This window comes from Haplochromis burtoni, unplaced genomic scaffold (genome assembly GCF_018398535.1).
Source record: "Haplochromis burtoni strain Fernald_Lab_line unplaced genomic scaffold, NCSU_Asbu1 Contig_280, whole genome shotgun sequence".
Classification (NCBI taxonomy): domain Eukaryota; kingdom Metazoa; phylum Chordata; class Actinopteri; order Cichliformes; family Cichlidae; genus Haplochromis; species Haplochromis burtoni.
In genome coordinates this window covers 506,774-523,745 of record NW_024582641.1, presented here as the reverse complement: position 1 = coordinate 523,745, position 16,972 = coordinate 506,774, and the positions used below count along the sequence as shown (strand labels likewise).

At 39.5% G+C, this 16,972-nt stretch overlaps 1 protein-coding gene across 1 annotated transcript in view; it reads left to right on the top strand.

Annotated features, from left to right (window-relative positions):
- The window catches only part of vwa8 (von Willebrand factor A domain containing 8), an 82,581-nt gene that overhangs the window by 6,207 nt on the left and 59,402 nt on the right, over nucleotides 1-16,972 (top strand). The window contains exons 5-14 of the mRNA XM_005940046.3: nucleotides 6,154-6,321; nucleotides 7,005-7,169; nucleotides 7,540-7,589; nucleotides 7,678-7,786; nucleotides 7,887-7,991; nucleotides 8,117-8,245; nucleotides 10,821-10,955; nucleotides 11,040-11,117; nucleotides 13,377-13,537; nucleotides 13,787-13,900. Coding sequence (XP_005940108.1) covers nucleotides 6,154-6,321; nucleotides 7,005-7,169; nucleotides 7,540-7,589; nucleotides 7,678-7,786; nucleotides 7,887-7,991; nucleotides 8,117-8,245; nucleotides 10,821-10,955; nucleotides 11,040-11,117; nucleotides 13,377-13,537; nucleotides 13,787-13,900 — 1,214 coding nt within the window. The remainder of the gene's footprint in view (nucleotides 1-6,153; nucleotides 6,322-7,004; nucleotides 7,170-7,539; nucleotides 7,590-7,677; nucleotides 7,787-7,886; nucleotides 7,992-8,116; nucleotides 8,246-10,820; nucleotides 10,956-11,039; nucleotides 11,118-13,376; nucleotides 13,538-13,786; nucleotides 13,901-16,972) is intronic.

The following is a 16,972-nucleotide window of genomic DNA, read 5'->3' as shown; positions in this document are numbered from 1 at the left end:
GACTCCGCACGCACACACACATTAAAAAATAAATAAATAAAATAATTTTTTTTAAAAAGTTGCCTCAACAAAAGGGCACTTTGGAGCACCCATCAGGAAAGAGGTGGGTGCTCAAGCCCCTATAGCCCCCCGCCTCTGCACGTGCCTGGATGTATGCTAGGTGCATGGCCTGTGTGCTAAATACAACTGAAAGATTTGGGATTGCTTTTTTTGCATTAATTACAATAATAAAAATGTACAGTCATGAGTTTCTGGCTATGTGTTTGTGTAATACGACAGAACCATTAAAACCATAGTTGAAGGCAAACACAGCTTGGAGTGTGAGTAGAACATTAACTGAGTGCGCCTTGTCCTCGCATGAAACATAGTAACACATAATGTTGCATCACCACAGTTTTGCACTCTTCCAAATTTCATTCTCTTGCTTTCCATGCTCCTTTTTGATCGATCGAGGCTTTCGGCAAACATATGCCTCCATTCTGTGTGGACTCTGTAAGTTGAGTAACCATAGAAACCAGCAGTTCCTCATTATCCAGGCCAGTTTCTCTAAGGAGAACTTTGTGTTTTCCATCCATCTCCATTTATTGTCTCACAGCTACAGAAAAACGAATTATGAAATGGGAAGAAAAGCCAAGTCCAGATAAGGCTGATCATTAAACTGTGGCATTGGGCTTCAAAGAGTCACAACTGATAATAAGCTGTGATAATTAACATTTAGTCAGTCATGTCATTATCCACGACTAATTAGCACATGGCTTCATCTGCGTAAAAAATAAATCAGTTGTGTAACAGTTCAGACATCAGCTCCATGGAAACGGGGAAGTTTTTCACGTTTTATTTTCAGCACATTTATTCCTTAAACTTTACTCAGAAAGCTGCTCTCCTGGAACAGACTTGCAGCTAATTAGGCTTTCTTATAATTAGACTGCAGCTGGAAGGGAGTCCACTTACTGTAGTGCTACTCCACTGTCTTCACTGCTCTTAGTGCTCTGAGAAAGTGGTTTTATGAATATGTATATGCATTGAGTTCCTTGTTAATGCATCAGGAGTAAACACATCAAAGAAGCAGCATTTCCTACACATGAGCAGTGTACTGAGCAGTTTTATGATTTGATAAAGCGAGGCAGCTTGTTTGTGTTCCAGCACAAATCAGCCATTAGTGCCTTCAACTGCTGACGTGGTAGTTTTGTTCACCTCCAGCAGATTTTGTTAAGTTTATCATTTTGATGCTTGTGACTCCTTTTACTAAATTGAATGGCAGGGTTCCATCTATGTGACACAATGCAATTTCATTATAAAATGTTTGCCTGTGGCTCTTCCAGACCACTCCACTCATAGAGGGAAAATGTTTTAAGACATTTGATCAACTTACAAGAAAAAAATAATTAGAGAATGGGGCATCCAGTTAAAGGATACTTACAGAGCAGAAATTTAAAAAGATATTTTACCAGAAGGTCTCAATGTGAATGAAGTATAAACGGCTCTGTACACTCTAGTGATTTATGACCTCGGCTCTGTGAACTACCTGTGGAAAAAATTATCAAAATTATATAGGATTACAACAATTGTTATATGTGTGTGTGTATATATCCCTGGACCATGGTTTAGACAATGAAAGTCATATTATAATCAGTGACTTGAAACTGGTGACAGAGACCAAACTTATCAGTAAAGGATTTACTCAGGGTGTAGATTGTGGGGAAAAAAAGAGCTCTTATCCCATAACATGACTTCTATAAAACCAGACTTGTTTTTTATTTTTCATAACCAAAGCAATCCAACATTCATGTAGTCCAGGTAAGAGGAGTAGACTATTTTTAGATGTCACACACAACTGTAAGCAAATTTAAGAGGGAAAAGGTGCTTTGGTGTGCCACACTAAACAAACACTAGAAGCAATATTGACTGTTATCAGTAGCGTCTTCTGCATGAACTAAGCTTTTATTTGAGTCTGTCAGTAGAGAGATGACAGGAAATTAAGAGATTAAAACAGGTGTGACCTACAATAAAGATGTTTGGCTGGCCTCGACACCGGGCCGTTGTGGGCACCTTAATGTAGAAGGTACCAGGTTGACTATGTTATTATTAGCATGACCTCAGGCTAATACAGCTTAACTGTTTATTGGGCAGTTATAGAAATAGCATGCATCAGTGCACTCCTCCATATTTTACCAGTGCAGCTATGATTCCCCTTCCCCAAGCTTTAGCATTAATAGAATCCAGACGCCTTTGAAAAATAACTCATGAATTCGGAGCTTTGTACTCTCTGATGAGAGTAGAATCAGTTTCAACAGCCGTTGTAAATCATACAACCTGGGTTTGTTTACCACGACAAAATGCCTAAATTACATATAACAACTGGGGCAAATGATTGGATTTGAGATACTAGGTACTTTATTAATATGTTCAATTTAAGTTTATTTTTCACATTTTATAATTGTCAACACAATGTACTGAAATAGGAAGTAGTCCCAACACACACTCTTCATTAGTTGAAATTAACAGCATTTAGTCATGTTGAGGGAATTTTCTTCCAGCATTGGTCCTTTTATATGACTGGATATGGAAGGGATGCTGAAGTCATGCTGAAATTTTTAACTGTTATCCATATGTCTATCCACCTATTTTCCTAGGTTTGCTATGAAGTAACTAGTACTCACAGCAAGAGGTTTCCTGGTTCAAACCCAGCGGCTGGCTGAGCTTTTCTGTGTGGAGTTTGCACGTTCTCCCTGTGCCTACTTGGGTTTCCTCTGGGTGCTCTAGCGCTCTCCCACAGTCCAAAGACATGAATGTTAGGTTAACTGGTGATTCTGAATCATAGATGTGCATGTAATGTAGATAAATGGTCAAGTTCATAAAGGAAACTGCTATATTTTAGTGGCTACCAATCCGTAGCACAAAAGGCTGTTGGACAGGTCGCCAGTCGATCAAAGCTCCAACAGAGTTGTTGAAAATGCTGTAACTGTTTTATGAATATCTGCATATTCACTTGTATCACTGGTACAGTGATAAACCAAACATGGACTCAAACCCTGGATTAGAGCTGCAACACTTCCCCGTAACTTAAGTAAGGTAGCATTGTATAGTCGGATCATCTGCTCTGTTAGAACATTAGGAGAACAAAAAATCAGTTTTGAGAGTTTTCATGGAAAATCATTTAACCATAGACACAAACTGAAACTGGTAATAACCATTTGTGAAAAATATACATGATCAAGTTGTTTGATTAAATAGTCTTCATCCCTTAATGACTTTAATAGTTTTGTTTCTATCAGTGCACATCTTTCCCTGGAACAAGAAAAGCTAGCCAACTCATCCAACTTCCTCTGCCTGAGGCTCATCTTCCTCCCACCTCTTTATCTAAATCAAAACATTGTCCATTGTTTCCATAGAAACAGCATTATTGATGTTAATAAATGGGGTGAAAGATTGCTTATTTGTGGGCTTTCCTACATTCAAACGTCCAGTGGAAAGGTTTTATGTTGTTGGGATGTTGTGGATTATGAGTCCTGTGCCATGTGTCTGGTGCAATAACACTGTGTACATATTATATTTTCCAACATTTGTTTTATGGACTGGAGATGTGTGGGTGCAAATTAGAGAGCTTTTCTCTTTGAGAATAGTTTTGTAGGAGGTGTGCGTTTGTGTGTTAACTAGAACATCCAAGTATTCCTCAGGGGTCTGTGCTGATTTGGAGCCCTATATTCAGGCTTAACGTGTCAGTCCCTGAGCTTAAGCTGTCCCTCCCCTCCCATCCTTCCACTTCATTTTCTATCTCTGGTTCTCGGTCTTTTTTCTTTTTTTTTCTTTTTTTCACCCTTCCTCCTTCATTCCAAGCATCACCCTACCCTCAAAGTATGCATGAAGGAGTCACATGGATGTAATCGCATGCTTGTTATATTTTTGACATTTCCCAGTCACCCTTCTTCATTTAGCTGGCTCTTATGTAAGGCAGCTTACCTCAAACCCAGTCTACAAATAAGTCTCTATTACAGTAATAAAAAGCCTTCCACCTCCACTGGAGCTGAATCTGAACCCAAACGTACAGCTGTGCTGAAATCATTTGACAGGATGCACTTTCTACACTTTCTAGGCAGAGTTACATGTTGGAAAAGTCTTTTTAAAGTACAAAATTTTTTGCAACACAAAAAATTAAACAAAAACAAAAAAACTTGCAATTAAATATCACATGTAGTTATAATTAAATATAAATATAATTCAAAGGTATCCACAAGAAAACTGGATTCTCTTATTTCCACTAGTTAAAGTTAAAGGGCTGGCCCCATGGGGGAAACAAAACTCACTGCCGTGGCTGAATTACCACAGAATAAATAGAGGTTTGTTGTCAAATTAGAAGCCAAAAATCCGGAAATAATGGAAAACCTTTTTGTTCAGGACTCAAGCAGTCTAATTGATTTAATTTGAAAGGTTCTGGGATAAGAGCAGAGCCAGAAGACATCAGACTCTAAAAATCTGGTTTGTGGGACATTTAAAATTATTTTATTGGATATTATGTGACATTAAAAATATTATCTAGGGTTGATTTTTTAAAACTTTTTTTTATGTCATGCTAGGCCATTTATTAAAAACATACAGAATCTGTAAATCATTCAAATTTATTTTCAGCTTGAGTTGTGTTAAATTTGTTCTTTTTTAGGTTCTCAACCTACCATTAAAGCTTAAAATGGTTTTGGACCCTTGTTAACTGGAGTCTTGACCCATTTTGGTTTGTGGACTCTTGTTTTGAAAGTCTAAACTTAAGAGTTTGTGTTTGCCATCGCCATTCTGGTTTGTTTTATTGTTTTTTAAACTGATGTGACATGATGGGCATAGGTAGACCTGTCTGAGAAAATGAGCAGACTGCACACTTGTGTAGTAGCGACTTTTCAGTCACAAGCTCTGAAGGATTCCCTTCTTTGTAGTCTTTTCTTATTCAAAATACAGCGTACTATGAACATCATATTGCATTCATTAAGACTGGAAACTACTGACAATAAATCTATTAGGAAAATACTTACTGAGGTCATAAATCACTAGAGAAATTGCCACTAGGTAGTTGCCCTTTACTGGTCATTTCAAAGAATGCAGGTTTAATGAACTTGGTCGTACCTGATGCTGCATCTATCGTTTGTATACAGTCTATGTTGTGACCTGCAAACACTTTGGGGAAAACATGCTTCTGTATGCGCATGAAGTAGGTAAATTAGGAACAGAAGCTTTTTGATTCATACACATAGCATTATGAAAAAAAATGAAACATCACATATAACACAAAGAGATGTTATAGGAAGTGATGTCTCTGTAGACTTTTAACTCTTTTTTTAAAATAGTTCTAGCTACATTAATATTACACATTCACTGTTCTGTGACATTTCTAAGTGGCTAAAAGCATTTGGTGGGATGTTTTCTTTTTTTCTGCATGGCTGGTGTCAGACATAGCACAAGGCCCCTCTGTGCTTCCCTGCCTCTCTCTTTCTCTCTCTCCTACTCTACATCCTGCGTCATTTACATTTCTAACAATTATCTGATTACAGCGTTGGTGCCGAAAATGGATCAAGAGTTAAATATAGAGCATCTGGTCCTCACTATAGTTTTATGGCTCTGCTTCCCACACAACCTGCCACGCATTTACATGTTAACCTAATTACATAGCCGCTCGCTCTGCGGTCCACCCAGACAGCTAAAGTTTCCTGCCTCTTGACGTCAGACGTGCTTTTTGATTTCTGCAGAAATGTGCGCAGACACATGCATTTGCACACACACTGTATAAACTTGAGATGTTTTATCCCACATTTGGTGGGAGAAAATAGAGCTTCTTAAAACAGCAGAGACTGGTTTGAAAGTTTCTGAGTAGCTTGGAGGACAAACACAGATGAGGACAACCTCAGGAAAAGCTTTATCGGAAGCTTATACTGTCTTATATAGAGTATACACAATGAGGACTGGTGGAAGGTCAGATTCCCTGTCTGTACAAAAGCTTTTAGCCCAGAGATCAGAGGTCATCCTGTACAGTGGAGCAACAGATTTGACCTGAGGCAAAACTCATCATGTGTCGGAAGAGTTTACAGAGTTTCCTTCCCCTTCCTCTCCTATTATTTCTGAAGTATTGATTGACTTCATCGCTTTGTCTTGACTTTTAATGCTTTTTCCTAGTGTGCTGTAAGGGCCGCAATAAGAGGCCGAGTCCTGGTCCTGGAGGGGCTGGAGAAAGCCGAGAGGAACGTCCTGCCTGTTCTTAACAACCTGCTGGAGAATCGAGAGATGCAGCTGGAGGATGGCCGCTTCCTCATGTCAGCGGAGCGTTATGACAAGCTGCTGCAGGTCAGAGCAGCACACTCGCCTGCACAAGTCAAACACTTCCCACGGCTAATTTCTAAACTAGAACTTACACATGGGACTAATCTTTTTAGGTAACAACAGCTGAGGCATTAACTTTTTTTAACCCCTCAGTTGTAAAAGTTTGATGGGCTATTGTTGCCACGCTGGACGAATCCCTGGGCAGTGTGGGCACCCAAGTTTGTGAACATGATAATTCAAGATCAAGGCAACATAAGATTTTCAAATTGACACTTAGGTGCATTCACTAAAAATGTCAGACACGTTCAAATATTGGTCATCTTAACTTCCAGGTCAAGGTGAAAATGCGATAACTCAAGAAGGATATTACCTCGGATTTTCACATTTCTAGCACAGGTTCATCTACTGGGAGCCTCAGGGGGCGCTGTTATTATTTTTTATAATGCTGGCTGTTGTTTATGGAGTCATGTCTATATGTAAATTCCCACTTAAGCAGTGAATTTCCACACTACTCCTACAGTGCTCTTGTTGTGTTTTGAGGGAAAAAAATGCTGTTGCTATAAATCCTGCTGCTGTGCGACATTCAGAGTCTGTACTTGTCACATGGAGCTTTGGAGCTGCAGCCTTTTGGATAAAAATAGCATTTAATGTCAAATGTGTGAGATGAAAGAAAGTTATAGGCCATTTCTTACCTTGATGCATTTCAGGAGCACACCAAAGAAGAGCTGGACAGCTGGAAGATTGTCCGCGTAAGCGAGGACTTTCGGGTCATCGCGCTTGGTCTTCCTGTACCCAAGTACAAAGGCAATCCGCTGGATCCTCCTCTCCGCTCTCGCTTCCAGGCTAGAGACGTCTATTACCTACCATTCAAGGTCAATCCACGAATTTACGGATTACTTAAAAGAAAGTAATCTGCAAGCTGAAAGCTTCAATAAGATCTGAAAGCTTCAATAAGATAAGAAAGGTGTGGCTGTGGGGGAGAAAGAGACGAACCGATACAAATTTTCCTTTTATGCACTCTGATAATAAACATAACACACTTTGTACAACATACTGAAATGTTATTATACTGAAGAAAATTAGCGATAATACTAGAGGATATATTAGTTTTGGATTTGTTCTGGAATTTAAGTATTGAGCTTTTGTTTTCTTTCTCTCTGGCCTCTCAGCCAGCAGTGTTCTGCGGTAAATTTGTGAGACTTTGAGGATATTTAAGTCTTGTTTTCTTCTGTATATTTTCAGGACCAGTTGGAGTTGCTGTACTCAGCAGGACCAAATGTCGCTGCAGAAAGGTACATTTAGGTAGATGCATACTGAAGTGCGAGTATTCTTTGATGGTCTGTGTCTTCATGCAGTATTGTGTTGTTTCCTGTGTGTCAGAGTTTCCCAGCTGCTCTCACTAGCTACTACGCTATGCTCCCAGGAATCATCCAGCCTAGGCCTTCCTGACTTTCCTGTGGACAACCTGCTTCCTGTCCTTCATGTCCTGGTGAGACAGGAGCGAGATAGAAAAATGAAAGCCAAAAATTTAAAGGAGAAATTTTTTTTAAAGTTACTAGCGCCTGTGTGACTTTTCTGTCCTTTTCCAGAACTCTTTCCCAATGCTATCCTCCCAGCAACTGCTCCATAGGCTTTATCCATATAACAGTATGTTGGGCAAGGACGGTCGCACTGCTGTTGAGGGTGTACTCAGTGTAAGTCAAGATGTGATGTTAAAGTGTCTGTATATGGTTTTACCTCAGGTGCATGCTTGATATAACCTGAACATCATATGGTTGATTGAAGGCATCAGTTTTGCTTTATATGCATTCTTTCACAGCGATTTGAGCTTCTGGATGGTCATCGTCAGCCAGCACCCACCACCATTTTGAGTGTGTCCACGGCAAAAGATGTAGAAGGCCATGCAGACATCACTTTACATGTAGTGGACAAAGACATCACCTTTCAGGTACCAGCAGTCTGGGTGTACACCATAGACTACATATAAAAGACAGACATAGCCAGCATGACATCGCCCACTGCTTTGTGAACTTTTATTTTGAAGCCTTGAATTTAGAGGTGTGGTAGTTGCCTTCTTGTTTATTGGACTGTAGCTTATCAGCTAATCAGCTTGGTTTGCAAGTTGGGATCATTGCAAAGACACAGATACCCAATTAGTATCACGATGTTACAAATCAATGAAGGATATAATTTAATTCACTAATTAGACATAAACAAATCAAGTTGTATTTCTTCAAATAAGCATTTCAAAGATGCTCCAGAGGGACGAGCAGAACACATAAAGTCAAGCAACCTCTGTGGACAGCGCAATTATTACCCAACCTTTAGACCCCAAAAGACTGATTCTGGATGTAGCATTTTCAGTGGGAGAAACGCATCATCCAAGTGACTTCTTCGGTCTCAGCTGACTGCAGGTTTCCCCAACTTTATAAACAGCACATTTGCACAAATCTAGCCCACTGAATGAACAGTGGGATGTGAGGTCAGTTCCTTGATCTGCAAATTGTCATGACCACTCATCAAAGACCATTGATCAGTGATCATTGATTGATGGTAATGAGTACCATTCACAGAGAGTTGGGGAATGGCTGCAATCACGGCAAAGTAAGATGGGAAAAGATGTACACTTAGGCCCCCTCCTCATTTCAGAGATGGTCTTTCCCGTTTCATGTAAATGACTCCGCCAAAGATCAGTGGTCAAAGATCAATGGTCAGCTGAGACTGAAGACGTCACTTGGATGAGTGACGAAATGTTTCTCCCACTGAAAACGCTACGGCCAAATTGAGTATGCATCAAGACCAACCTTTAGACCTTAATACAATGAGTGAAGAAAAAAACACCCTAATTTCAAGATAGCAATTTTTTCTTCTTTTTTAAAATACCATTTCTTTTAATACCATGACATAGACATACTGTATTTCTGCTGTAAAGTTGAGCATTTTGATATGTGAGTCAGTGGAGATTAGTGTCTTTGGAGCTGACCTCAAGTGGTCATCAAAGGAACAGCAGGTTTAAATACGTCCTTGTTGGTTTTATTTTTTGGTCACCGTTTGCAGTAAACATTTAAGCTAAAGTCTAGTTTGCACGCTGTGCAGATTTAACTGTCTGGCAAGGTTAGCATACATATTACGCGGTTAGCCAGCCAGCTCTGACTAACACAAATTGTACAACATTGATATGGCTTATAATTTGGTCAAATTCATTACAACTATGTGTCAGTCTTAAATTAGCCAGCCTTATGTACTTATTTCACTGGGGGTTTTTTTCTTAAGATACTGTGTAATTTTTCTGTGCTAGCTGGAGTCGTGAGTCGTTTACAATAGTCACAGTTAGTCATTATTGATATTTATGATTAGCAGGCTCATTTACTAAGCAACTGTTTGCTAGCGTTTCTCACGTTTGACAATGTGAGAGTCACTGAAGCGTTGCATTGACGGGTTAGATTTTGCAGAAAACCCATCCTGCATTTTTCAGATAAAAGTCACTGTATTAAATTTCCATTAGTCCATTCAAACATTAACAATAAAAAGCATTTAATGTATAAAAACAATGCATAAAGCAAATCTATAGTGTAATCGATCCTAATGAGTGCAAGCATTAGGCTTCATTATGAATCAAAAAACATGCAGAGTGATTAAGTCATCCTTTTATAGAGATGCCCATTATCACATCGCAGACCACACACAGACAGACAGGCAGACACACTGTATCAGTAGCTTGACCGTCTTATCTCTCACTGACACTCTGTAGCTGAATGTAAATTTTGTTAAGGCAACATGTTTATCAGTCATTAATTTTTCATGTTAGATAAAAAAGCAGCAGTGTGTGTGAATGTTACTGCATAGTGTTTGGAAAAACAGACATCCTTTCAGACTACTGAAAATAGTGGTGTGGATCTTGCAGGTAAACAAATGATATCACTCTGGTTAACTCTTTGAGGCTGCACTTTCTTCATGTGTGGCAGGAACTGTGTTGGCTCCTAATATGTAGTGGGGTTTTTTTGCTTGTTTAATGCAGAGTTCTTAAAAAATAATGAATTTTGTTTCCAGCTGTTCGGCCGTGAATCTGTGAATCACGGGTTTGTTTAGGGCAGTGGTTCTTAATCCGTGGGGCACAGAGCCACTCCAGGTGATGTCTGGATGACCGCGGTGGAATGACCCAAGTCTGGGGGCAGCAAAACCAAAATATCGATATAAACTATCACACACATACCACTCTCACCCACTGAGGGAGTGGTATGTGTGTTTTTTCTAGTTTTTGTACTAAGTTAATAAAGGGAAACATCCTTAATATGCACACAGTGCTGGCTGCAAGCACAAAACTCTGCACACCAGCTGTGCAAACTTGTTTGTCAGGGGCAGCCAGTCATAAGAAAGTAACCATAAAGGGAGCTAAACATATTTTTTACTTTCTTTTTTACTTTTTTTTTCTTCCCACACAGGGTATAATGTCAGGCTTCACCAGATGCCGCTGCTGTTGTTTGCCTCCTTCATGCTTGTTTCTCTTGTTTATGAAACTTCAGGTTCCAGCAGGCGTTAAGGAGCCACGTCCACCCAAAAGCAGTCCCACCTACATTCATACACCAAGCCACTCCCAGTTGTTGGCCGAGATGATACAGTCGCACATGGTTAAAGACATATGTCTGATAGGACCTAAGGTGGCTAACACTTGATATACATATACACATACAATGCACATAGTGAATCTGATTTTAATAACGAATACCTTCTTTTATTTCTAGGGTTGCGGCAAGTCGGTGATTGCCAGAGAGTTTGCTGAGATGCTGGGTTACAGCATGGAGCCTGTCATGCTCTACCAGGTAAAAACGTCTGGTCTTTAAAATGTTCAAAAATATGATTATTTCTGAAGTTTTGAGTTGTCTGCAGAGCATGAGGGGAAGTACGAATGTAACCACCAAACATTTGCGTCACAGACCCCGAATAATTAATGCCACAGTCATATCTTTCACCATCTGTCATCCCTTTGACCTACATTGTAAAAGATTTTGCAGTATTTCTTTTTACAGATACTTCTGTGCATCATGTATATATCTGTCTTAGTTTGCAAATTAAAGCAGTATCACTTAGGCAGTAAATATATGCTAATCTAATAATGTATTTATAATGTCAGGGAAAAATATTATTACCAGTGGCTCAGATAACTCAGATATGTCATGAAGAGGGTGTAGCATTGTTCTGTCTACCTTGGGCTCCCAGCACTACATGCGGACACAGCATTTTGTTAACAACAATTTATACTCTGGCACTGATGTCCAGATGCTTTTGCACCTTGGCACAGCCCAGCATGACCGTGCACACTCAGCATGAGATTGCTTATTCATTTAACTGTTGCGTCAGTTATTTCTCTGGAATGTGTAGGCCCCAGTGTGATACTGCCATAGAGAACACCAACCAGTAGGGTGGAGAGGCAAGCAAATGTTGCTATGAGGGTATTTTATTAAAAGTCTTCTTAGATTTAAGTGGCTCTGTTATGCTAATTTCCAGCTTCATATTTAAAAATTTGGACTTTACTAGATTAACTTTGCATGATTGACAGGTAAATATAATGCTTATGTATCTTATATTGGAGCTGTTCTGGCCTTCTGAGATGATGGATGGTGCCCACCCAGATCTGGACCAGGGCATCATCCCGATACCTAACCAATCAGATCAAAATCCCAGAATTTTAATGGACTTGATGCTGTTCTCTGATGAAAAAGTGTTCGTGTAAATTTTTTTAAGCAATATGTATATATGAGAGAAAATAGGGAAAAGCATAAGTTGAAGTGCATGCTCAGTTGGTTAATTTATTTTGATTTTTTTATTGCTTTTAGAATTTTGAATGAGTGTACAGTGCATGTGTGCAATATGTGTGTGTGTGGAATGTAGTCAGCTCGGTGATAATTGTGAAGGAAGCGGGTGTGCTGCAGCTCTGTATGTATGAATGCATCATGTAGCTGCTATTCTTAGCTAGCTGAGGTCATGGGTGACCTGTGCTGCGGGAATTGTGGAATCCTTCACCACACAATTCATCTGGTCAACTCTGAAAACCCCATTTTTGGGAAAGCAAAGTGACATGTCAGGCTAGAGAACAGAATATAAATTGTGTCCTTCAACAAGCTGAGTGTGTGTGTGTGTGTGTGGGGGGGGGGGGGGGGGGGGGGAGATTTGATTCATGACCTTCATCAGGATCGTCATAAAACAGTTTGCAGAAAATCTTTTAAAGAGCATATGTATAGAATACCATCCTTCGCATGGGTACTGTTGATGTTTTTTTTGATGACATTTTAAAAAAATTAACCTGGTTCAATAGCACCAGTCTCTCTGATTTATTATTATAAGGCTTTCAGGCTTTCACTCCAGCCTGGTGATGGGGAGATATAGTATTGTTATGTCCCATGTTTATCAGTGTGGCCTTACTTGTTGGAGCTCTCACTGAATGCATCACTGTCTGTTCTGTTAGATAAAAATGTGAAAATAATAGACAGGACTTGAGGGGTTTATGATGCGTAGAAATGATAAATGTCACCGGATCTAGGACAAATGACACTTCCTCTGAGTCTTTTAATGTTTGAACTTGATATTGTGACAAAATGAAGCTCTCTCATACCAGCTGCTGTTACAGCTGTACCTAATTCTCTTTAATTCAAGAAAGCAATGAGTAGTATGTTGCTGTGAAGCAGTTAGGATTGCAGTAATCACTGCCTAGAACAAATTTTGCAACTGCACTTGTCCTCCCTCGTCTACCCCCTGTCTTTACCATGACATGGCAGCGTGATAGTGAATATGACAGTCTTGCTTAACAGACAGTAAAGACTGTAAAGTAGAGATATTGCATTTAGCAGCTGGGCCAAACCATCTGGGAACAGAGTTAAAGGAGGGAAAAATGGAAAGCTGGTGTATTTGTCATCTTGTCTTCACAGTTACTAAACGCAATCGCAGACAGAATCACTTCTGACTATTTTTAGATCTTTTTTGCTCTGCCAACCTGCTGTACACATCTGTCTCTGCTGTTCATTTTCCATCTCCCACTTTCTTGCCTTTATCACACACCTCCCTCCATTGTGTTTGATTCCCAGGACATGACAGTCAGGGACCTTCTCCAACAGAGGTACACGCTCTCAAATGGGGACACAGCATGGAGGCCATCTCCACTGGTCACTGCTGCCATGGAGGGCAAGCTGCTGCTTCTTGACGGCATACACAGAGTCAACCTGGGAACTTTGGCTGTACTATCCAGGTGCTTTGGCTCATTTCCTGGATGTAGCTGCTGTGATATTTTCCAAATGCTCTGTTGATATTGGGTTTTTTGTTATCTGTGCCATCTGTACTCTGCGTTCTCCTTTCAGAACGCTCCACAGCAGCTAAGGTTCTGCTTTAATGTATTTCTTATTGTTTCAGTTTCTTAATAAAGGAAGACGGTGCTGTAAAATAACAAACAAACACACACCACTCAGCTCATTTCTCAGATTTTATTTTCTTGCCCCAGGTTACTCCATGACAGGGAGATAGATCTGTATGATGGGACCAGGCTGCTGAGGTGGGACAGATACCAGACTCTAAAGGAACAACTACATTTAAGTGACCAGGAACTGCAAGAGAGGTACACACATGCATGCACACAGGTTATCACACACATTTGGGTTAATTGTACGAAAAAGGTGATCACACTTGGAAATGTGACAGTGTTTTTTTTGTTGTTTTTTTTTAAAGACAGTAACAAATATCACAAGTTTGACCGATGTTTGAATTCTTAAAGACAATAAAGCCATGGCAGTGCTTTCACCTCTTCTCTAACTGCACACTCGTGAAATCCCAAATCTCCACTGTCCCTTGTCTATTTCAGCTTCCAGGCTCACGCTTAAAGTGATGGAATGGAGTGATAAAATAAATAATATATTCAAGTGTAAAAGTAAAGTTGTAGTTCACCTTCTCTTAAATTTTAGATCCAAAAGCCTTCAGAGGAGCATTGTTTGTGTGGCACCAGTCAACAAGGATGAGAAAGAATAAGCTAAAAAATGTAGCTGTCGTTTCAACAAGAGTACAAGAAGTGAGGGTACTGGCACAGGATACTTACTGAAATAACAAAAACTAGCACCTTAGTGACACAGTAACACAAACTTACCAACCTACTGAGGAAGCAGAAGAAGTACAGCTCTAGTGTTTTTTATAAATCAAAAAATTTAGCCGTGTTTGCTAAGAGTGCAGGAGTTTAAGTTCCTTGTTGGAACAACTGTCTGAAACAAACGAATATCATATAAAAAATAGAATTAATAGAAAATATTAGATTTATTATTTTTGGTGGCTGATACCTGTTTTACTGCCAATCCTGTCCCCATCACTAAATGTCCTTAGCTCCTGTGTCTGCTTGATAACATATCTAATGACATCTACTCTTGGCTGACTGTGCATCCCAACTTTGTGTAACCCACCTAAACTCCAAGTGAGTAAAAACTGTTTGCACAGTTTACAGTTTTATTATAACCCAGGTTGTAAACTGAAGGTCCAGATGCATCTCTCAGGTACTGTGTCGGGTCTTACTGTATTTTTTCCCCCTCTCATGAGTCATATACTCCTCGTCTACTACAGTTGGATTTTTTTTCATGCCTACCACTTCTTATTTTTTGAGGATGCACTGCACACCATGCTGAAGCATGCGTTGTTGGTGCAGGAATACTATTTTATGCCTGCCAACCCCTTTTTTGTAGATTCAACCAAAGAAATAGGATACATTACACACATGTATTACATACATTGTATGTTTTTTTAACAGGTTGCTAGTAACAAAGTGACTAAAGATATAATTTAAAATGGGTTCTGTCTTAGGTTGCCTGTTTTGTGTAGACCCAATAGTGATGTATCTCATAAGTTCAGTGCTTTTTTAAAATGCTTGAATGATTCATAGGTCAGTGTTAAGCGGTTTAGGGAAAAACGATAACAAACAAAGACATTTCTCTGTAAATGGTCAGGCACAAAGACTGAACTGAATATGATAGAAAAGGCAGCCAATATCTTTCTTTTCAGACCACTTGACTACAGATGACTAAAGTCAGGCTCATTGTAGGCAAAATATAAAGAAATCAGGGGGAGCTCAAGACTATTGCACAGTAGTGTATGTGAAGTTTTCTTTGTTTTAAACATGTGGGGAGCAGAGAGTGAAGACAAAACATTATTCCATAAAAATTAAAAGAGAGAGAGAAGCTAATTTTTGTTGGTTTCATTGGTTTGATACTGAAACTCACTGTAGGACTTGTAATAGGTGCATGTGTTTGAGTTGTATCTCTCTTTTGGATCTCTTTCATCTAACATATTCTGAGGATAATATCACAGAGACTGTCTTACAAGATGTTAGTGTAACCGGTGTGTTTCTGCGTTGTGTCTGACAAAGAAAGGTAAAAGAAAGAAAAGCTCCTCTCCCACAGGGGAATTGTAGAAAAGGGGCTGCATTTATTTTTACATTAAACATAAAGTACGAACTTACATGGGACATATTTGACATAAGATTAAAAAAAAACACCAACACAAAATCCGACATACCTGACAAAGAAAGGTAAAAGAAAGAAAGACCTCCGAGTAAATAACTTGCTCGCTCCAGCTCCTACGACCAAATACAAACAGTGGGGGAGAAGGTTAGCTCAACCCATCACAACTTCCAAGCTAGCCAGAATTATATTATAATTATATATCATGCTAGCGTTAATGGCGCCTAAAACACATTTGTGACACACACATACTACACATTTATAGCATCTCACAAAAACAAGCACAATGATGGCAATAATTGAACTAAAATCACAATCAGAAGCATCAGGGTGGATAAATATACATTATATGTGTGTTATACAGTGTCTGGAAAGAAATGACACCCACCTCTCCCACAGGGGAATTGTAGAAAAGGGGAGAGGCCAAAGGGGTACACTGTATTTATAGGGTTGCACCAAAGAAGAAGAAGAACAATGAGGAGGGGCTCTAACTAATAATGAATATAACTACAGGCTTGGAGGTCCTAACAGTCAGGTATAAGGAACACATTTTGTGTAATTATAACAATATGTAATTTATGGCTGGGTTACATTGGTTCTTAAAATAGCCCAAAGTAAAGAAGAATGCTTGGATCTGCAGCGTTTGAGAACATTCTCATAAGATCAGACACTTTTTATACACTACACATCCATTTTCTTCTTATTTACTGACTGCCCATTGTGCTTCCTAATTAACAAAACTGGTAACAACAAAAAGACAAACTGCGTTAGAGCAGTGGTACTGGGAGTGGGTTGAGTGTGACAATGTGTGTTGACAGTGACTGCTGGAAGTCAAAGGCATGATTTCCAGTTTTCAGGTATACTTATTTTTCTCCCAGTTTTCCCAACTCCGTTAAAACCTCTTTGGGGGTGGTGTGAGGGAGTGGGGGCAACAATCTTGCATATTTTACATGTGAACAACTGTTGATGGTTTTGACCCTGCATGTAACTCGTGAAGTGCCTCTGTGTGTATGTATGAGCATGCACTTTTTAAAACCCCCCACCGAAGCTGGCAGGAAGGATGTTTGTGGTGGGGTGTCTGGGCTTAAATAAACCCACTTCCACTTCTCCCACTCCTGTGGCTCAGATGAAGTGTATCCAGTAGGAAACATAGATTTGACAAAGTCAGAGCAAGAAGAAAGGACCTTCTAGTT